We start from the raw sequence: 22,147 nt of genomic DNA, 5'->3' as shown, positions 1-22,147 counted from the left end.
GAGGGGGAGGGGAGGGGAGGGGGAGGGGGAGGGGGCACCCTCTCAGAGGAAAAGAGGAAGGAGGAGGGGAGGCGGGACTGTGTGAAGGGGGGCCAGGAGAGGGGATGGTAATCAGATGTAAAATGAATTAATTAATTAATTAATTAATTAATTAATTAATTAATTAATGGGGGAAAAAAAAACCAAGAATGGAATGCAGCCTGATTTTATTATAACCAGAGATTTAAAAAAAAAAAAAAAAAAAAAAAAGGTATTCAGATAACAATTAACTCAGTCCCATGGGCACAACAATTTAAGACATGTTTACACTGAGACTCTTTGTGAAGTACATCTGGCTTCTTTCACAAGAATGGGTACTGTTGACTCAGAGATAGTGCCCAAGATTTAGGGTCTGGGGAGCTTGGCTGAGGTAAACAAAATGCCTGGAGGAGTCTGGATTGTCTGGGCCCAGAGATAACACAGAGTCACTTAGGCTGCTGTAAACACAAGTGACATCACTCACAAGAATGGGTTTTATGGCCATAAAAGCAGTTACAGTGATTTAGGGGAAAGGGTCTGGGATAAGTTAAAAACATGAATTCTGGAAGATGCAGGCCCGGCCTTTCTCATCAGACATCAAAGGATGACCAGCTTGTAAAACCATCTCTTTCCTGGCATTCTGGGGAAGAGCAGCTACACACCCCACACCCGGCATTGAAGAGCCCAGCTGTGTTTAACTTTCCTGGCTTCTCCAGTGCTTATCTGTATGCACGGGGCCTGTTTTGCCCTCTACACTGGCCCAAAGCACCTCTGAGCACGGCTTGGACCTGTGCACAGCAGGCTCACTTTCTCTTGAGAGCTGAGGGAGGCAGAATGGTCAGACTCCAGGACACTGGGCATGAGTGCTAAGGCCCCTGACCTTCCCTAGGGTTGGCACAGCTCTCCCTACCCTCCTGTCCTCTCTGTCCCTCTGCTCTGCACTGTGGAGCCATGGCTTGAGCAGTCTGGAGCTACACTTTGAGGTATGAGAGCAAAGGATCAGATTGCCAAGCAACTTGAGGCCCCAGTTTCCCAGTGGAAAGCATTCATGCTGTGTCCCTCCAGGGCTGCTGTGAGCTCTGGGGGGGTTAGGAAACTGGTAAATGATGAACCATTTTCATTTAAATGCTAAGGTCTCACTAGTGTGTCCCGTGACTCTAAAGTTGGCCTATGAGCTATGCCCTTGCCCTATCACAGGTTCAAAAGACTTCAAGTCATAGAGACACTGCACTCAACTGGCTGAGGTGGCTGCGACCCGTTCATTCTTTGACACAGCCCCTTGCTTTTCTGAAAGATTCACAAGGCCATGCATTGCCACTCAACTCCAGGAAGAAGTAGCAACCTTGCCCCCCCCTCCTGTGCCCAGACCCTGCTATCTGTCACTCTGGGGGGTGACAAGCCCCTGAGCAGTGTCTCTTGGATTTTCTCTGCCTACCCAGTCTCACACACCCACATGGGGTGTGTCCCACAGACCCATTCAACGTGTCCTTCTGAGGCCCCGAGTTCTCCAGGCTTCCTCCTTGAGCTGTGCTCTGCCTATAGGACCCAGTGGGACAGACCATCCTGGGTGTCCTGGGCATCCAACATCCTATATGTTCATCCACACAATTGTCACTTTGTAGGTCCACTCTGTCCCATGACAATGTTCTGTCTGTCACTAAATCCACCGGGGGGGGGGGGGGGGATGGAAAGCCCGTGGGACTTCTGCCCCTGGGCCTCAGCATGATCTTTTCTTGGCCACTGTTAGTTTTCTTTTCTTTCGGTTGTTTGGTTTGGTTTGGTTTGGTTTTTGTTTTTTAAAGATTTATTTTATTGTAGATATGTGAGTACACTGTCACTGTCTTCAGACACACCAGAAAAGGGCAGCGGATCCCATTACAGATGGTTGTGAGCCACCGTGTGGCTGCTGGGACTTGATTTCAGGACATCTGGAAGAGCAGTCAGTGCTCTTGACCTCCAGTCCCCACAGTTGGTTTTCAATCTGAGCTTTGCAAGTTACCATTGCTGTAGGATGTTCTATCCCCTTTCTCAAAGGTGGAGATGACCACTCTGCCCTGGGGCTGCGTGTGGATCCGGATAGATGCCATAGCCAGAGGAAGCCTGCTTGTCTTGACTCAGTGTCGCCCCCACTCCCTGAGAACCAACACTCCTCCAAGCCTTGTCCAGTATCAACATCTAGAGGTCCTGCTCCCAAACTCCACCCATCCACTGTACCCTAGACACACGTGTGCCCCTACAGCAGGCCCTGGCCCACAGAGAAGTTAAGGACAGAGGGCATGGGTGTTCCCAGGCCTCTGTGCTGTGCCTGCTGGGGTTGCACCAGGGCTAGGTGGCTTTTCCAGTGTTAAAACCAACCTTCACAGTTTGCCTTATCAGAGTCACCCAGAGCCCTTGTTCAAACACCCATCCTCTATGGCTTCTACCTCAGTGGATCACAAATGCAAGTAAGTTTGGGAAGTACCAATGTGGCCACCTCAGCTCACCTCTGTCCAAAGGCGCTGCTCTCTATTGCTCAATGCCTACAACTGGTGTGGGGCCAGTGGCTCCCTCTAATCTGATATGTGGGCTGTGGTGAAGCCGGGGCTCACAGAGCACGGAAGGGCAGCAAAAGTTAAGGAACATCTCATTCCTTCCCCAAGGGAACCTTGTGATCCCAATCCCTCAGTCTTGGGGTGGGACCTAAACAAAGGTCATTTGCCTTCCTTCCTAAAGCAAGTTCCAATGTCCAAGGCAATGATGAGTTAAAAATTAGTTCTGCAGAAATGAGTAACCACACTTAGCTTATGATTGCTCTGGTTTGGGATAAGAAGGGAAGGGAGGGGAGCTTGAAAGCAGTTGGAACGGAAAAACAAACAGGAGGTAGCAGCCGTCCAGACCAGTCTCCACTGCCCTCTTACCTTGCCTTACATGCACATGCTGCATGAGTGCACGCGCATGTGCATACGTGTACACAGAGGCCAGAGGTGAACATTGTCTTCCTCTATCCATTTCCACCTCATTTTTCTTTTTTTGTGTGTGAAATGTGTTTGTGTGTGTGTGTGCTGTTATGTGTTGTGTGTGTGTGTGTGTATCCATGTGTATGGTGTGGGGGGGACAGCAGGTATGCACATGCTATAGTATACATAGGACAATCTTGGGTGCCAGCCTAACCCTCCACCTTGTTTAAGAGAGGGTCTCCTTTTTTACTGTGGGATGTGAGTGTGTGTGTGTGTGTGTGTGTGTGAGAGAGAGAGAGAGAGAGAGAGAGAGAGAGAGAGAGAGAGAGAGAGAGAGAGAGAGAGAACATGGGTGTATACATCAGAGGACAACTTGCAAGAGATGGCCTTCTCCTTCAGTTCCAGGGACTGAACTCAGGTGGTCAGGATTGGTGGCGAGGACCTCTCCCAGATGAACCAGCTCACCAGCCCTTCGTTCATTTACCCTTATGTGCACCAGGCTAGCTGGCCCACAAGGTTTGAAGGACTCCGCCCTTTCCATTTCCCATCTCACTAGAGGAGCAATGGGGTACGGCTACGTGCTACCATACCTGGCTTTTAACAGGCATTCTGGATGTCTGAACGCAGATCTTGTGTGTACACAGTGGCTCTCGTGATTGCACAGTACAGCACTTCACCAAATGAGCCCCGCCCCAGCCCTCACATCTGTGCTTCTTATTACCCTTGAATGCTTCCAGATGGATACCACTGGCTTTCAAACTCAGCCCGGCACGATGCTCTTTCTTTCTTCCAAAGCCAGGCCCCCACTGTCCCTCCACGTACCACTACAAAAGCCAACATTGTCACCAAGCTTGAGCCTCCCTGTGTGTGGACAGACGGTTCTTCCTAAGACCCTTTCTGCCGTTTTCAGTCTCTCCCCTCCCCTCTACCCCAACCTTACAGGGCACCCACCCAGACGCCTACTTCCTCTGGCCTCCATCCCTGGCTCCCCAGCTTCCTATCCCACTCCCCTAAGCCAGAACCCTTCAATTAGACATGATCCATAAACCCCACCTGGGCCTCTTACATCCTGTCTTTCTGTCCCACAACATCTGTGTTGAATGCTGTTTCTCAAATCACTTTACTTTTTTAACTCTTTGTGGGTTGGGTTTTGTTTTGTTTTGTTTTGTTTTGTTTTGTTTTTTAAGATAGACTCTCCTATCACCCAGACTGAACAGATAGTATGTGATATTTTCTTCTGATAACTGATGTTGGAAATACAAATATTACATAAGATTTTTAAGTTACATAATATATAATATAATTTTATTGCAAAATAATTATTACACTACATCCCTTGTAATATTTGTATTTATATAATATGATAATATGCAATTATATATAATATGATAATATACAATTATATTATCATATATATATATATGAATTCAGGTATGGTAGTTCATACCTTAATTCCCAGTACTTGGGAGGCTGAGGCAAGCAAGAAGGGTCATTGTGAGTTTGAGGCCAGCCTGTGCTACATAGGAATAGTTGTTGTTTATCTCAACTTCAACTTCAACTGGGCATGCTTTATTTCACAGTAACCCTACCCTACTGCCCAGTGTAAGTGGTCTTGTTTAACTAGAGGAACAGTCCCATCTAAGCGTGGTGGCTGACTCTGAATCAAGTTGGTGATAGGTTTGAAGGCTTCCCAAGAGATGAGAGATGACAAAGGGACCGAGAAAGAGCTCAAGTGGGCCTGGGAAATATAACTCAGTTGGTGGAGCATTTGCCTGGTATACGTGAGGCCCTGGGTTCTAGTCCCAGGACAGCATAAACTATGCAATGGTACATAAATACATGTAATCCAAGCACTCAAGAGGCAGAGGCAGGAGGCTCACAAGGTCAAGGTTCTCTTTGCCTACATAGTGAACTGAAGACTAGTCTGAGCCCAAGCAAAGGGCATACTGGGACCAAGGAGACAGTGTTAGTCAGCTGCTAGATTTCCCAGCAGAGCGTCCCTGCCAGGTAAGCCATCTTAACTTGGTGTCTGTCATTGGAAGAAGTCTGAGATCGGATGTCTTACAAATCGAGGTGTCTAGCACTCATTCTGCAGGTAACCAGAAGCTGAACAGGCCAGGGGGAAAAGACACTGGGCTTCCTCCCAGAGGCAGCCCTGCCTGAATTGACGTTAAAACCTTTAAGGAAAAGGGAAGAAAGGAGGAAGGGATCCCAAGAAACCCTACGTGCATGTGTGGGGGCAGGGTTGGCTGGGGAGGACCGTGGCCCATGTGAGCTGTGCCCTGGCCACAGCCAAGGTATTTCTAGCATAGCTTCTAAGCCTGGGTCTGAGACCTATCCACAGGACAAACCTCCCACACTGTTAGCAGAGTCCATGAAGGGGGTAAACATCTATTGCCACTTTCTACTAAACTGTCCCTCCCTCCCTCCCTTCCTCCCTCCCTCCCTCCCTCCCTCTGGGTATGGTGGCAAAATCTTTAATCCTGAGCAGTCTGGAAGGCAGAGAATTTCTATAAATTCATGCTCAGCCTGATCAACAAAGAGAGTCCAGGCCAATCAGGGCTACACAGTGTCTCAAAACAAAAACAAAAACAAAAACAAACGAGCAAACAAAGACTCTCAAAGTCAAGTGCACAAATAGGTAACGTAATGGTGGGGTCAATCCCCTTGGAGATCTTCACGGCACCTCTAGGCCATCAACGGTGTAATTATGTTTACGTTTGGGGATCATCTTCCTGGTTTTCAGCTGATCCTTACAAGACAGGGGGTGAAGATATTGTAATACCGCCTGCCACAGAGAAGTCAAGGCTCAGGGAAACCGAGGCACTTACGAGCTCTACCCAGCTGATGGGAGGCCTGGCTGGCGTCACACAGGCTGATGGGGCAAGTTGAGGCAATTCCCATACTATCTCTCTGGCCATGGTTTAGGCCACCAGTTGCCACCTAAGGGGATGAAGGGATTCCATAGCACCAACCACAGGGAAGCAGGCACGGGGAAGACTGTAGATTCTGGGATGGGTCAGTTAAAGGACAGAAAGAGATGCTCAGAAGGGAAAGGTGCCTGCTGCTAAATCTGACGACCAGAGTTTAGTCCCTGGGACCCACAGGACGGAAGGAGAGAACTACAAGCTGTTTTATTTACACACACACACACACACACACACACACACACATACACACACACACGCGCGCATACACACATACACACACTATGACATGTACATACCCACATACATATACATACATATATACTTATAAGTAAATGTAAAATATTCTTAAAAAAAACCAAACCAACCAGGTCCCCCACATAGCAGCTATGCCTCAGTGTCATCAATTGGTGAGGAGAACACAGAGAGCCAGGGCACAGCCTGCTCCCTCCTCAGCATACAGGAAGTTGGGCCCCTCCTTCCTGCCTCAAAAAGACACTGATTTGCTTTCAATGTCTACGTTACCCATTCATACCTCCGTGACGATGGAGGAGCCGGGAGTGTCATACACCCAGCCATGCTCGCAGGGGCTCAGTGGCAAGTGGCTCCTGTTGGCAGCCAGGCTGGACAGTGGGTCCACGCAGTCAAGGGTGCTCTGGTTCCAGTCCACCTCATACCTCATGCACTGGCTGAGGAAGGAGGCCTCGCCCGCAGACCCCAGGCCCGGCACAGTGTAGTTCAGCTCCTCTGCCGGGCTCCAGCCACACCGCTGGCTCAGCTCGGCCACTCCAGGACTCCGGCAGTGGTGGTCGGGGGTGAAGCCCAGGAAAACGATGCCCACGTAGATGGGGGCTAGAGAAGCTGAGATCAAGCACAGCAACAGGAAGGCTTGCTTCTGGAACCAGCCAAACTCTCCAACTTGCTCCAGGACATCGTCCACGGTGGGCATGGCTGGGTAGGGCCCTCACCAATTCAGCCAGGCCTGCTCTGGACTGCCACCGGGGGTTCGTGCAGCGTCTCATTTAAAGTTCTTGGAACTGTGGTGGCTTGAAATCAAGTTGCTGTTCAAGCATGATACATCTGGAAGGCAACCAACCAGAAATAACCTTTTGCCCCGCGATACCAGTGTGAGAGCCAGGGCAGGGATACACTAGGCTTACCTGAAGCCTGGTTTGCTTTTCTGGGAAGTGAGCCAAGGCTCTGGCCTGGGAGGAGGAAGCAGGCAAACAGGCTTGAGTGTGCACAATCTCTCTCTCTCTCTCTCTCTCTCTCTCTCTCTCTCTCTCTCTCTCTCTCTCTCNCACACACACACACACACACACACACACACACACACACAATCTCTCAGGACCTTCTGAAGAGCAATTCAATTACTGCATCTTCTGCGGGCTAGGTAGGACAGCTTGCTTGGCGTGTACGCGGGTTCAATCCTCGGCAGCACCCAAACCAGACATGGTAGTTCATACCTGTAATCCCAGCAGGCATGTTTGGGATCAGCCCGGGCTATGTGAGATCGTGTCTCAAAAGCTAATTAAGATACTCATGGCCATCATTTTTCAGGGATGGCAGGCTACCGTTAGGGAGCCTTGAGCAGGACCAAATGGCAAATCCCAAGGACGGTATGTGGTCACCCCCACACAGAGTGGCTATTCCACCTTCTAGGATTCTCTTTCCTTTGTGGGCCCAATGAAGCCAAGCGGCCTGGCTGAGAAGCCTGCGAAGCAAAGAGGTAAGGGATGAGGGAACACAGACAATGACCAGTGAGCAACTGAGACCCTCAACCCTCAACCACAGGGACTGAATCCTGCCAACCTTCAGGTCAGCTAAGCACCTCATTTCCATTTAAACAAGCCATGCCGTTGGACTCATCCCATAGTCTTTAAAGGTCCAAGCACTTAGAAATTCATCCTCTTTTAAAATATCCAGTCTCATAAAAATCGAATGTCTCTCAAAAAAGAATTAAATACTTTCTTACACTATACAGAGAAACCCTGTCTCAAGAAACCAAACAACAAAACAAAAACAAAAACAAAAAACAAAAAAAAAAAAAAACTTTCTTCAAAAGGGAAGAGCCAGGGCACAGAAAAAATCTAAACAAGTCAAAATCAAACTCCACCTGTAAATAACCCAGTGTCAAATGTCTGGAATCCACTCATGATCTTCTGGACTCTTCCAAAGGACTTGGCCCTACCCTCCGCAGCACACACAGCTCCAGCTCGCTCCACTCTACCACTGTGGCTGCTCTTGGTCATCCTATAGTCCTGGTATCTCCAAAGCACTTCTTCTGCTATAACTGGGCTTCTCCTGGGCTCTCTTCATGGTGCCAAGCCTCAACGTCTCTGCATGACCCCTTCAATCCTGGGACGTCAAGTGCCACCGAGGCTGCACCTTCACCAACAGCCTATTCTGGCCTCTCACGGTGCTGTGCCTCAACTGTTCTCCGTGGACCCCTTCGTGCCTTCAGACCCAGTACTATCTGGGTAATGCCTGCTATGACTCTTGTACTTGAATATTGACTATTGTTTCTTACATTACCAAGTTCAGCTGCCAGCACAAGGTACAACCTTGGCCACCTCTGGGACACAGCTTTTGGGTGCTGATTCTGAGAAAACACATCCCCAGAAGATTTCACCTCATCGATGCTGGTCACCACTGATTCCCAAGCTCCGGCTGACCAACATCAACTATCCCAGCAAAGCAAAGGTTTTACTTTAGTGGCTCTGGTTTCACAGCAGATTTATCAGCCACAGCTGAGCAGAGTCATAGATTATTAACTCAAATAGTCAGGTAGAATCTTTGCTTCGCTCTGAAACTTCACAAGCCAGGCCTGTCTCCTCTGCACTGCTAGCTTCCAAGCTCCTACACAACAGCCCACTCAGCACTCGAACCTCATAGAGCTTTCTAGACCAAAGTTCCAAAGCCTTTCCACAAGTCTCCCCAAACCATGTCCAGGTCTGACACAGCAATACCCCCACGATCCTGGTTTCTGTTGCTGGTAAGAAACGCCACGCATGACCAGAAGAAAGTTGAAACAGAAAGGGTTTATTTGCCTTACGCGACCACATCCATAGTCCATCTCTGAAGGAAGTTAGGACAAGAACCTGGCAGTGGTGTCCAGTTTTGTAAGAAAAAAAAGAAAAAGGAAGGAAGGAAGGAAGAAGAGAAGGAAGAAAGAGAGAGAGACAGAGACAGAGACAAGCAAATTTAAGGGAGCTGTGGCCTCTTCTCCCGTGGTTTCAGGTAGCCAAGGGGGCTCATAGTTGGGTCTGAATCTCTTCAAGAAGGCCCTCACTGAGAGGCCATTGTCTGAAGCTGTAAAGGCTGGGTCCCCCCAAGAAGTTGGAGATGCCAGAGCCATGAGACTTGTGTGAATGATAGCTTGGTACAGGAAGTGGAACCAGTCTGAGAGACACGTATGTTACAGGCAGCTTTGGGAAGAAGCCATGGGAACCCTTTAAAACTGAAGACACAGGGTTTGAGGTTTGCTCTGCTTTCCGTTTCGTTGTTGGTTTTTAGCTTTCCTTACTATGCCCCACTCCTTCCCGGTGTATATCCATGCATATTCATGCCACTGTATATTGGAAGTACATGATTTGTTGGGGTTGTTATTGTTGTTGTTGTTGCTGCTGCTGCTGCTGTTGTTGTTTCTTTTATGGGGGATCAATATGAAGAAATTGCCTTAAGTGTCACCAAAGACTCTGGACTTTTAAGGTGTTGATTTTATTAATGACTATGTGGACTTTTGAAGTTGGACTGTATTTTGCATTATGACATGACCACAAATCCCTGGGTGACAGAGGCTAAATGTGGCTGAAAGGAGAAATAGCTCCCATAGGGCATGTATTTAAACACTTGGTTCCCTGTTGGTGATTCTGTTTGGGGAAGTTATGGAAACTTTAGGAGGTAGAATTGAGAAAGGGAGAGACAGAGAGAGACAGACAGAGACAGAGACAGAGAGACAGAGACAGATAAAGACAGAGAGACAGAGAGAGAGAACACGTTACTGGGAGCAGATTTTGAGGAGTCTATAATCTCACCCCACTTCCTGTGTATTTGCACGTGCTTGCTTTGTTCTCTCTCTCTCTCTCTCTCTCTCTCTGTGTGTGTGTGTCTGTCTGTGTGTGTGTGTGTGTGTCTGTGTGTGTGTATGTGTATTTGCACGTGTGTATGATCAGCCAGCTTTATGTTCCTGCCCCCATGGTTTCTGTGTCATGAAGAACTCCATCCCTTTGCATCCATAAACCAAAATAACCTTCCTTAGTTTGGTTTCAGTCACGGTATTTCATCACACTAAAAGAAAAGTCACACAGCCTATACATGCACACAGCCCCATAGACTTATGAGTCTCTGTGTTTCCAAGGTTCCTTGCTCCAAGGAACTCAGAGTTGGTCCCCTCCTGCCCAGGTGTCTACTAGCTGGCCTACTCAAAGCATACTTCTCATAAGGCAGTGCCAAAGCTCCGCCCTCTCCACCAGCTTTCTTCTTCTTCATAAGAGCTCAGCCTATGGGGCTCTGCTGGAAGGGCTGAACACATCCTGGGAGAGTGGAGAAAGGCAGGAAAGTAGGAAGGTAGGCATGAGGGACAGGGTGAGGAGGACAGAGGAGGACATATGCAAAGCCCCACCCCAAGGAGCAGTCAGTGAATTAACCCTGAGCAGGATACTTGTCTTTTTTGAGCCCCCAAGATATACACTTCCCTGAGAAGTGTCCTGTGTATGTCTGCAGACTAGCCAAGGTGCAAAGGTCCCACTTTGAACACACACTAGAAGAATAGAAATCAGCACCCCTCACTGTCCTCACATCCCCTCCCACCACACAGGGCCCTATGCCCACCTCTGACTTATCCATGCAGAATATAGCTGCCCTGGTCTGGAGAGGGGCTATGCTCGGGCCTTCTTTCTTTTGTTTGGACAGGGACCGGGGAGGGGGAGTCTTTCTTAGCCTATGTGGTTCCCTTTATCTTTACCCAGGTCTATGTTCCAGTCCACATGCAAATGGCCAGATATCCCAGGCAATTTAAACCGCAAGACTCCTTCCTGAGAGGGACCCATGCTCTGATGAATTTCCAGGTTAATTTCACATTGTAGGTGAGAACCCAAAGCCAGAAGGGCTGATGATACAGTTTGGATGTGTTTTTCTGCCAAATCTCAGGTTGAAATTTAACTGTTAATGGAATGGTATTGAGGCATGGCAAGACCTTTAAGAGATTAAGGCGGTGATTCACAACCTTCCTAATGCTGTGCCTCTTTACAGTCCCTCATGTTGTGTTGACCCCCCCCACCATAAAATTATTGTTGTTGCTACTTCATAACTGCAACCTTGCTACTGTTATGAATCATAATGTAAATGTTTCCAACTGTGTTAGGGTACCCCTGTGAAAGGGTCATTTGGGACCCTTAGATTAAGGTTATTCCCAGGATACAGGCTTAGTTACAAGAACAAGCTACTATGTAGCATCCAGTACCCTTTGCCCCTCTCTTTCATGTGTGCACATTGGCCCTTATTTCTGGTATGAGTGAGCATCATGGAACCATACTAGCTCCATATTCTTGGACTTTTCAGCCTCTACTGTGAGCCCAAAGTAACCTGCTTCCTTTAGACACGACTAGTCTGAAGTGTTTCACTATATACACACGAAGATCACAAGTCACCTGCCCCCAGTCATGTCTCAGTAATTCACATACTATCCATTCACCAGTGACCCATTTTCCAAAACTTCCTATGCATCAGCTCAACTCATCTAATGTCCAACTAGATACAAATTCCACGTGGGTACCTTCCCCACTGCTGGAAAGTGGCCCCCGGGGACTGGTACCTCCTGGAGCCAAGGAAGAAATGGGAGTGTGGGTCAGGTAGGGGTGTTAGGGCAGGGGGTTGAAGTAACTACAGGAGCAAGAATAAAAGCTGGGCTGATCTTGAAAGGGAAAAGCCAGGTTTGAGGGTAAGCCTGGGTCCTTGAAGTACTGGATTCTCAGGGTGCTCCAGGTGTGACCCAAAAATCCTGGTAACCTTCCCAGAGGCCATCCGTAAAATGGGGCTGACCCAGTCCTACAGAACTGGGGTAGGGTTTGGGGAACATACACACTAAAGGGGGAAAAAATCAGCCATGACTGCAGGAAAGCTGATGGGAACCAGGCTTTCTGGTGAACCCAGTGGTTCCCAGGGCGAGAAGCTACCATTGGAGCAGTTTCCCTTTGTCGCGTCATTTCCCTGTGTGGCTTTTTTGTTGCTGTTGCTACTTTGAGATAACCTAATGTAATCCAGACTGTGGTGATTTGAATACGCTTGGCCCATGGGAAATGGCACTATTAGGAGGTGTGGCCCTGTTGGATAGGTGCAGCCTTGTTGGACGAAGTGTCACTGTGGGGGTGGGCTTTAAGAGACCCTCCTCCTGGCTGCCTGCCGGAGCGATTCAGTTTCTCCTGGTTGCCTTTGAATCAAGATACAGAACTCTCAGCTCCTTCTCCAGCACCATGTCTGCCTGCACACTGCCATACTTCCCCACCATGATAATGGACTAAACCTCTGAAACTTTAAGCCAGCCCCGATTAGATGTTTTCCTTATAAGAGTTGCCTTGATCATGGTGTCTCTTCATAGCAATAAAACCCTAACAAAGACAGACTTGCTATAAACGCAACTGAGGTTGACTTGAAACTTCTGAATCTTGTTCCTCAGCCAAGTGCTCGATGACAAATATGCATCATCACACAGTTTCCAAAGTTTGTTGGACCTGTGTGTGCAAGTATGTTCTTCCACACATGCACACGTGGAGACCAGAGGTCAATGGTGCGTGTCTTCTGTCACTCTCAGCTAGATAGGGAGGGTGGGTGTCTCAGTGACCTCAGACTGGCTCAGCAGCAAGCCCCAAGGATCCTTCTGCGGTGCCTTCCCAGGAATGGTACTACAAGTGGATGCCTGGTTTTAAGGTGTGTGCTGGGGTAGATGGAATCTGAGCAGGGTATGGAGGGGAGGGAGCTCATGGGACAAGATCCTCAGAGTTTAAGAACTTTCCAGACTGGGGCAACTCAAGAGAGAAGGCATCCGGATGCAGCAGTGAGCACTGATTCACTCAGCTCCTTTACTGTGCCAAGGGCCAACACTCCTCACTAGCCTCCACCCCAGCAGGACCCTGGCTTTAGTGCTTGCAGTGTGAAGTACCCACGCTCACATTGGGTGTGGCACTGTAGTCACAGAGAGGATCCTGATCTGTGGGAATGACAGGCTCAGGTGTCCAGGGATGGGAGTCAAACTTCATCAAAGGACTGAGAAGGCATTCTTTATCCTGTGTGATTAAAGACCAGAGGCAAGGGCCCAGCTTCTCTTTCTTCCTAGGTGGAGCATCACTGGCTCTATCATCTACTTTCCCCTTTCACGCTAGGCAGCTTCTGAAACTTAACTTCTGCCAAGACTGGCTCAGCAGCTCCATTCTCTTCACATCAGTGTGAGCACTGTGACCACTGTGACTCTGTGCCTTGCCTGCTCCCTGAAACCAAATGACTTATGTGGTCTTGCTCTGACAGAACTGTATCTGGAACCTATAAGCAGCACAGCCAGAGTAGGGTCAGCATGGAGCCTAGACAAGATCCACACAACATAGGGCATGCACAGCCTAAGATCCAGCGCCCCCGCCCCCCGAGGCTGAAATAGGATTTCTAGGAAGTCTGTGTCCTCTATGCCACCTTCCTGACAGGCTCTGGGGGCAGTGATTCCTATGGGGGCAGAAGGCAATAAGCTATGGGTTCTTGACCATTATCTGCAGATATTCTAACAGGCTGGGTGTAGCCCTTCATAAGGGCTTGACTGGGTAGTGCTGTTTAGTGGGAGAAACTGGGACTTTCAGGTGCTTTACAATGTCCCTGATAACGGCCTCATTTCCACTCTTCTGTGATTTCCTTTGCTCCCCACTCATTCCATCTCAGCATTCAACACTCAAAAGGGGAAGCACAGAAAACCTTGCTAAAAGAAAAAGAAAAAAAAAAAAAAACAGCGAAAGATTCTGGTTTCTCCTGCTTGCCGTCAGGCAGGTTTGGCTACACGCTCATGCACCAACAACTGCCAAGGGTCACTGGTCTATGTGCTAAAGAGGCTGGAGGAGTCCGGACCAAAGCACCCATACCTCTTAGCATCCCCTTCCCTCTGAGGGCCAGAGCTAAGCCCTCGGGGCAGGAGCCAAAACCTTACTCTCCCACTGGGCTTACCGAGTAACAACGGACCCCTGCAAATGCCCGCTATGTATGGACAGGAAGGGAGTGTGGCTGGAAGAACAGCCCCTGGAGAGAATGCCAGAGCTTGCCTCATACCAAAATACCACAAGACATGGGCTTGGTAACACAAGTGTATAATCCAAGCACTCAGATGAACTTCCAAAGGTGGCAGCAGGTCATCTGTGGCTATAGAACAAGAGCAAGTTCTTAGGCTCCACTGGGCAGGTTATTGTCTCAAAGAGTGGGGGGTGGGGGGAGCAGTTTGTATATAAGCACCACAGCAGAGCTGATCTGACAACTCATGTGACTACTGACTGTAAGGTGGGTTGGCTGTGTACAGAGCACACACATACTGGACACAGACAATTCACACCCTAGGCATGTGGAGTGGCACACATGAATCCTGTCTGGTGTCTTTAACTGGTCAACAGAAGCCTCGGGCAGCAAACAGTGACTTGTGGGAGCCCTCTGCTTCCGAGTCACCTCTCAACGAGCTAAGGTGGCAAGCAAGCCATGCATACACTTGAGCTTTTCTGGTCACTGGAAATGAATGGCAGTTTTGCTTTGGCAGACGGGAAGAGCAGAGAAGCAGAGGCTCATATGGGGAGAGTGTAGCCCTGAGATCCAGGATCAGCTGAAGACAGACCTAGGCGACTCCAGGGAAAGGGGAGGAGTAGCTTTATAGGTAAACCCCAAACGCAAATGCTCCTGTAAGGTAAACAGAAGGAAAAGCCAGGCATTCAGAGTGGCCACTAGCTCAGAAGTTATCATTATCAGGGGCTGGGGGGGGGGTGAGTCACTTACACCTAGTTAATAATTTATCTTTATTGAAATTGAATACTTCATATTACAGTCAAGTTGATTAAAAATGAAGAGAAAAATCAATTTTTAAAAATACACTCAATGTGAAATCAAATAAGCTAGCAAAATCAGGCATAAACCAAGAAATTCTGCGGGGTACTTGCTTTTGGGTATGTAAATACCACCTATATACAACTCTATAATGTGAGAAGTCATTGAACACATCAAGAAAAGAATCCACAGCCAGTGGACTGGGCCTGCCCTTCCATCCTGGGACACTGCCCTAGCACAGCCCCCATACCAACACTGGCCCACCGCGTTTCACGGTGTCTGTAATAAATCACCCTGTGCAAATTAAGGCTTCTTATAGGTTGAATGGGTGATAAACATTTTCCCCCTACAAAAAAAAAAAAAAAAAAAAAAAAAAAAAGCAAAAAGCACAGTAAAGGTGGCATTATGAGAACCTGAAGAGATGAGACCTACAGCCCAAACCTGAAGTGCAGCTCCCCCCCAAGAGCCTCTACTCCACCGTGTGCACAAACACCCACCTCTGGGTGAGCTGCTGGGACTCACCAGCTGGCAAAAGCAACCCCCAGAGGGATTCGTGCAAAGAGCTGCAACCACAGAGATGAGGTAGGGCACGGCGCAGGTGGGCCTTCCCAAACCTAGGCACTCGGGGACCTGTGCATGTGTGTGTGCCCTTACAAAATGCAAAGCGAAGAATAGAATACTGCAGCTCACTAAAGTGTGCATCAAGGACCAGTTCAGGAGCCACGTACAATGGCCCCAACAGACTGCCAGCTTCACCTTATGCCCTTGCTGGCAAAAGAAACTGGTTTTGTTTTTGTTTTTTTTCCTTTTTCGCAAACCTGAGTAGTAATTGTCAAAGTCAATAAATAGGGGAGAGAATTACAATGCTAAAAATATAAATGGTCACCCCGTAGGGTCTAAAGCAGCAAGGGTTTTTTTCAAACATAGCCCTCTGTTGTGAGATGCATGTGGCCTGGGCACCTGTTGGAAGCACACAGCAGCTATGATCGTAAGTGAGGACTCGGGGCAAAACCCTGGGCACGAAGTACCGCCCTTTGGCCGATTCAAGCAACACCTTGTTCCATTGACTGTAAACGATCATGAAGGAGTGGTGCCCACCTCCCCCATCCTCTCCCCCATTACAGAAACTCTTCCCTTTGAAGCAGTTTTGTTAAAGGCAAAATGACAGACGCATCACCGAGCTGAAGTCTTATTTGGTTGGAGGTGCTTGGCTGTCCATGGCTCCATCTTCTTCTGTAGGCACCACGGAGTTAGATGTGTAAGAGGTCCTCGTCGCTGTCGTCATGGAAGGACACCAGCTTGGCAGGGGCCGTTGGCTTGCGCTGTCCGGGTCTGAACTTCCCTTTTCTGGCCTTCTCACCTCGGACCAGCCCCATCCTCTCACCCTCCCTTTCCTTCAGGACCTTGCGCTGTGGGTTTCTCGGGGGCTGTGAGCTTTCCACCTCCGCTCCTCTGCCTGAGTGAACTTTCACCTCTGGGATGGTCAGGACCTCGTCCTCACTGTCTTGGTCGTCCCCATGCAGGGAAGTGAGAGCTTCTGCTTTCACCGCCTTGGTGGTGATGTGGCCGTTCTCCTGCCCGTCCCTGCCTGGTCTCGGGGCTGGCACCTGGATCTCTTCCATCAGCCATTCTGTCTCGTTCTCATCTGTCTCCTCCTCCTTGCTGACCTGACAGAGAACAGAAGCAGAGACCGTGAGACGCAGCAGAGAGACCCGTCTGCTGCAGGAGAGCCCCTGTGATACAGGCCGCCCCAGGGCCTCTCTCTGGGGCGTGAGATGAGAACAAGAGCCTCAGAGCCAAATGAGCAGGCCAGGCAGACAGGACCTCACAGGGCTCATGGCTGTTCAGCAGTTCTGGAAGAGAGGGACTCTCCCGGGCCACTGGGACTGGGCATCCAGTGTGTAGGAGAAGACACAGGAAGGAAGGGCTTATGTCAGGGCATTTAGCTTTTAAATTGTATTTACCTATGTGTATTCCAAATGTGTGCAGGTCCACATGAGCGCGCACACAGGTGAGGCTTAGGTGTCTATCCACCTCGGTTCTGCTGCTCTGCTTCGGTTTTGAGATAAGGCCTCACACTGGCCCAAAGCTCACCAAGCAGGCAAGGCCGGCTGGCTGCTACACAGACCAGTTTTGAATTCCCTACCTGCTGGGATTCTAGCATGTGGTTTCTGTTGTTTTGTTTAAGAAACATGAGTCCTAGAGGCTTGAACTCTGGTCCTTTTCAAGCGCTTTACCAGCCACGCCATCTTCCCAGCCTCAATTTAGCCTAAGAGGTGATCTGGCGGTGTATGAAAGCTAGCAGCACATCAGTGTCCTCCGACCGGCCTCTTCAACACTTATCAGGGTTTATCGGAAATTACCCAAAGGCTGGGAGTGCAGAAATTCCAGCACTATGGCTTTTGTTTTTTCTTTGAGAGAGAGAGAGAGAGAGAGAGACAGAGACAGACAGACAGACAGACAGACAGACAGACAGACAAAGCCTGGGAATAGGCTAGGTATCAGATGATCTAAAGGAACTGTACTGTGAGAAACTTGAAGGCAGGAAGTCCACAGAAGTGGTGTCAGGGTGAGAGGTCTCTTCCCAATGCCATGCCACCAACACACTCTTCCCAGCATGCACGCGGCAGCCCTCGGCCAGCAGCTGCCCCACTCAGTGGACGGTACCTTTGAGTACTTGTAGGACACGCCCGAGCTTCTTCTGCAGCAGCTGGTCAGCTTGTTTATCACAGTCTCCCTGTCAAAATGGAGAGCACAGTAAATCCACAGCAGAATGAGCAGAGACAAGGGACCCAGATGGCTGGCCCTGAGTCTAGTCTGTGCAACTCCTAAGAGCTGTGTCCCACAAACACAGCCCTCCAAGGGCAAGGCACAACCAGAATCCCCAGGGCTCAGAATGAGTCTTGCTGCACCTCAAGCTTCACAAGGTCGGCAGTAGGAACACACTTTGCATTTGCCCAGACTGCTCTGACACTGACTCCTCCCACAGATATGTACCCATTGCTCTGCTTGAGCCCCACCCCTGAGCGTGGTTGGCTCTGGTCAGTACCCTCAACCACTTCCCAAGGGCCTAACTTGTGACATAAAAATCTGAGGAGAGTATAGGTAGAACAACAATATGAACTAACCAGTACCCCCTGAGCTCGAGTCTCTAGCTGCATATGTAGCAGAAGATGGCCTAATCGGCCATCACTGGGAAGAGAGGCCCCTTGGTCTTGCAAACTTTATATGACCCAGCACAGGGGAATGCCAGGGCCAAGAAGTGGGAGTGGGTGGGTAGGAGAGCAGGGGCGGGAGGGGGGTGTATAGGGAACTGTCGGGATAGCATTTGAAATGTAAATAAAGAAACTATCTAATAAAATTTAAAAAAAAAAAAAAAAANAAGAACATCTGAGGAGAGCATGCCTGACATACAGAAGGTGCTTAATTAATGCTCACTTTTTGTGACATAGAAAAGGAGGGTTAGCTTATCAGTATAAAAGTCTGCTCGAGTAAGATTCTTAATTTCTTATTAGTTTTTGGGCTTCACACGAGGCCTGCGTGTCTTCGACCCACCAGTGCCACTGAGAAAGAAGCCTGTGGTGTGCACACCCAGTGTGAACCAAAACCACACCGGCACCTATGTACAATGTCAAAGATCTGGACAATCTCATGCCGTGTCATGGAAATGGAGTCATTCTAAGGCAACAGTGACTATGTTTTGGAATTCTTAATCTAGATGCTTGCTGTATCAGGCTCAAAACCCAAGCCTCAATGCGCTACTTGCCCCACCCAGCCCTACTACTGTGCTGCCCACCTTACCTTCTCTCCTTCTTATGAAGCAGTAAGGCCAGCAAACAGCCAGTCAGCGCCACCAGAAGAAGACTGAGGACTGCCCCAACGGCCTGACTCCGCTCTGAGAGTCCTTTATACTCTGGCCCAGCATTCTCATCCTCAAAGTCCACACTAGAAAGAAATCACACGGGAGGAGAGGAAGCTGTGTCAGGAACTGTGTCTAACAGCACTCCCAGGAACCCAGGGCCCAGGAACGTGCCTACTGAACAAACGCCAGGTGAGCCAGTCCCTCCAGGACACGATCCACCAGACATAGAAAACTACGTGTGGAATGCCCGGAGACTTCACTTACAGCAGTCAGCAACAGGCCAACTGGCAGATGGTACTGCTTTAGGGATCAGGAAATAAATACCAGGAGCTGACATCATTTTCTTTGGGTCTGCCCAGCCCTGCAAAATCCTCTGGGCCAGGCAAAAGCAGGGTTTCTCCTATACTGGGTCACCTTAGGACCTAGCCCCAGGGCTTCTGGGTAGAGGGGATATCTAAGACAGGTTGGCTTTAAAATTTCTTCAAATTCTACCTTTGATTTCTCATTGAAACTAAGGATTACTTACAAATAAATGGGTTTTAGTTTTCACATGTAATACGGCCCCAGACACAAGACCACCAGTTTCCTCCTCTCTGGCCTGGAGGCCTCAGAACAGAAGTGCAAACCCCTTGCTGCCCACCAAACCCAGCCTCCGGAGTACACGCTCCAGGCATTCAGAGGGAGTTTCTCATTTGCTTTGCCATGTCACGTGCACACTAGAGCATACAGAGGATGCTGAAGGAGGTAGAGCCAGCCCTGCTCCCCACAGCTGAGGGAGGCACAGTCAATACTACTCAGGACTAAGAGCAATGGTAACCATGCCACAGACCAGATAGCAGCAAGCCAATCTTTGAGGCACACCCACATCCTCCCCAGTGTTACACCTAGGAGACACGCACATGCTTACTCCTGAACAGTCATGTGAGAGGGACATGGGCATCACACTCACCCCAGAGGACACACAGCTGAAGTGTACCAGGAGAACAGGTACTGGCAGTCAGCAGTCTCGTGGCTGAACTCTGGGATCCCATCCTTCACCAGAGGGTCACAGTGGAAGAAGATGGTGGAAGAAACAGACTTGGTCTTATCTTTCCCACACTTGGAGGAAGAGGTAAACACCACATCCAGATCTCCGTCTGTCACACAGGAAAGGAGACACCACAGGACCTTTAGCACCCACCATGAGGATGCTTTCATGGTCTGTCAAAGCTGGCACAGGCTTAATGTTAAAGGTGCAAACCCTCAAAGGCCCATGTGTGCACTCTGCCTTCACAGCTTTACATAGCGCCCTAAGCAAGGGACAACTTTAACCTCATTGGCTGCTAGGAGGATTTACGGTGGCTGGCCAGGAGGTCTCATTCTACCTGGAGAGCAAGACTGACCACCAGGGCATAATTGTGCCTGGACACCTGAATCCAGCAAGGTCCTGAGTTGTGAGGTTCAGCAAACAAACTCAGCTGGCCAGCAATACACGCAGGACCTCACACCTCACTGTGGGGATGGCTGTAGCACATCCTCCGTCCACAGGAGAGGCCAGAGGAAGAGCTGTACCTGATCCCACCCCTTCCATGAGCATCTTGTCATGGGTGACTACCATCTACCATCTACTAAACATTTACTATGATCAACTCCATGCATCAAGACAGCAGTTTCCAGTTAATTACAGAGTGCCCAATCACATTTCCAAATGGGACTGAAGTGGAAATCCACCAAGCTAGTCCTTGGTGTCAGAAATAAAGAGACCCTGATCTAACCTCACTCTATCAGTCCATGTTCTCTTGATCATCTCAAAATGCTATTTTAAAAGTTCATAGGGCCACACAGTTCAAAAAGCAAATTATAAGAATTATATGGTGAATAAGTTATTTAAAATACAGATACATATGTGACCTGCCAGGAACATAGTCACATGAGCACAAGAATGCCTGGTGCCATCTACAACCTTCCCACATCCATCCCACTGACCTTGCAAGGATTCCTCCACCGTGCATGTGTGCGTGCGTGCGTGTGTCCCTCTATCGTGTGGGTCTCAGGAGTGAAGCTCAGGCCTTCAGGCTTGGCAGCCAGGAGGGCCCTTCCCCACTGACCAGCTCCCCCTTGCCCTTCTCTAACACTCCTTGTGGTTTCTGAAGGAGGAAGTAGCCCCCGTGACTGTCTCCTGCCTTGGCCCACCAGAGTAGCTCCAGCTCATACAGGGAGCTGAAATGAGTCTGAGACCTCCAAGTCATGGGTTTGTGGATGAGCACGTGATGCTCTCCCTTTGAAAAGCTGTACTGGAACCACAAACAGGAGATAGCAAGTTACCTTGGACGTAGTACTTGGTCATGTCAGAGGTGCCTACTTTCCTGCTGAAATGCTGGTCATTGGGCTTCACCTGGCAGATGTTGGCACCAGAGCATGCAGGGTAAGAAGAGCTGGTGATGGAGGAGAGCTGGATTTCATAGAGGTAGTTGTCCCCATTGGTCCTCATGTCTCCAGAGGCGCTGAACAGCCTGAGGCAGAAGAGAGTACAGTGGTCATACTCCTTCCTCTGCATGCTCCAGCCAGGCAAGGCTTCAGTCTTCTGCCTGCCCAGCCTCACCTCCTGGAATGACTGCACTATCTCACACGCTGCAGACAACACATGCAGTGCACTCTGCCCCAAGACAGCCCGTGACACTGCTAAGAAATGGACCTTACTTTTAGCTAACATGCTGATCAGCCTAGAAGATTTCCTTGTTCTCTCCATGTTCCGAGACCCTTGGCTCCAGCAGTAAGGGGAGAGGGAAACTGCTTTTTATAAGGAATTCACCACTGAGTTTCAAATGACAAAGAAGCAGTCCTTTTGCTTGGTGTAAGCCATACTTGGTCACTTCCCAACTGTCACTGAAGCCTAGACTGCCTACCTGGCAGCACGCCTGCAGGGCAAGACTTACAGTTTTGTTCACTTTGAGTGTTTGTCAGTGCCAAACAGGCAAGCTTCCACTTACTTAAAATAAATATCCCCGAGGCTGAAGCTCTTGCCGGTCACAGGGTTGGTGAGTGTTCCATTTACCATGGTCACCTCCTGAGGCCTCACAGCGCAGGCAGCCCGGGAGTACCAGTAAAAGTAGTAGGTGCAGCTGACAACGTCAAACCTGAGAGGGAGCAGACACGGTTACCACCCGGCCACACACAGCTGGAGTCGCCTGGGTTCTGAAGGGTCCTTGGGAGCCACTGCCGTTGGTCCCCACGGGGCTCTGGGCCAGGACGACCATCCTGGTCACTATGCTCCAGCACGGTACGAGCGTGGGAAGCAGACCTGAATGCAGTGCCTGCTGACCGGGGGCACAAACCTGCGACGCCAGCCACTGAGACAGAGGTAAAAG

General features: G+C 49.4%; 2 protein-coding genes across 2 annotated transcripts in view; both read right to left on the bottom strand.

The window, feature by feature from the left end:
- Slc22a1 (solute carrier family 22 member 1) overlaps positions 1-7,004 on the bottom strand; it is a 28,733-nt gene extending 21,729 nt beyond the window's left edge. Inside the window, exon 1 of the mRNA XM_021221624.2 lies at positions 6,417-7,004. Within this exon, the coding sequence (XP_021077283.1) occupies positions 6,417-6,830 (414 nt within the window). The 5' untranslated portion in view covers positions 6,831-7,004. The remainder of the gene's footprint in view (positions 1-6,416) is intronic.
- A 7,887-nt stretch (positions 7,005-14,891) lies between these two features.
- Positions 14,892-22,147, bottom strand: part of Igf2r (insulin like growth factor 2 receptor) — a 90,439-nt gene continuing 83,183 nt past the window's right edge. Inside the window, exons 43-48 of the mRNA XM_021221323.2 lie at positions 21,770-21,916; positions 21,105-21,292; positions 19,750-19,936; positions 18,740-18,883; positions 17,606-17,675; positions 14,892-16,605 (exon numbers count right to left, since the gene is read on the bottom strand). Of these exons, the coding sequence (XP_021076982.1) occupies positions 16,189-16,605; positions 17,606-17,675; positions 18,740-18,883; positions 19,750-19,936; positions 21,105-21,292; positions 21,770-21,916 (1,153 nt within the window). The 3' untranslated portion in view covers positions 14,892-16,188. The remainder of the gene's footprint in view (positions 16,606-17,605; positions 17,676-18,739; positions 18,884-19,749; positions 19,937-21,104; positions 21,293-21,769; positions 21,917-22,147) is intronic.

Source organism: Mus pahari, chromosome 21 (assembly GCF_900095145.1).
Source record: "Mus pahari chromosome 21, PAHARI_EIJ_v1.1, whole genome shotgun sequence".
Taxonomy (NCBI): Eukaryota; Metazoa; Chordata; class Mammalia; order Rodentia; family Muridae; genus Mus; species Mus pahari.
Note: the sequence above shows the minus strand (reverse complement) of the source record. Positions and strands in the feature narration are given on the sequence as shown.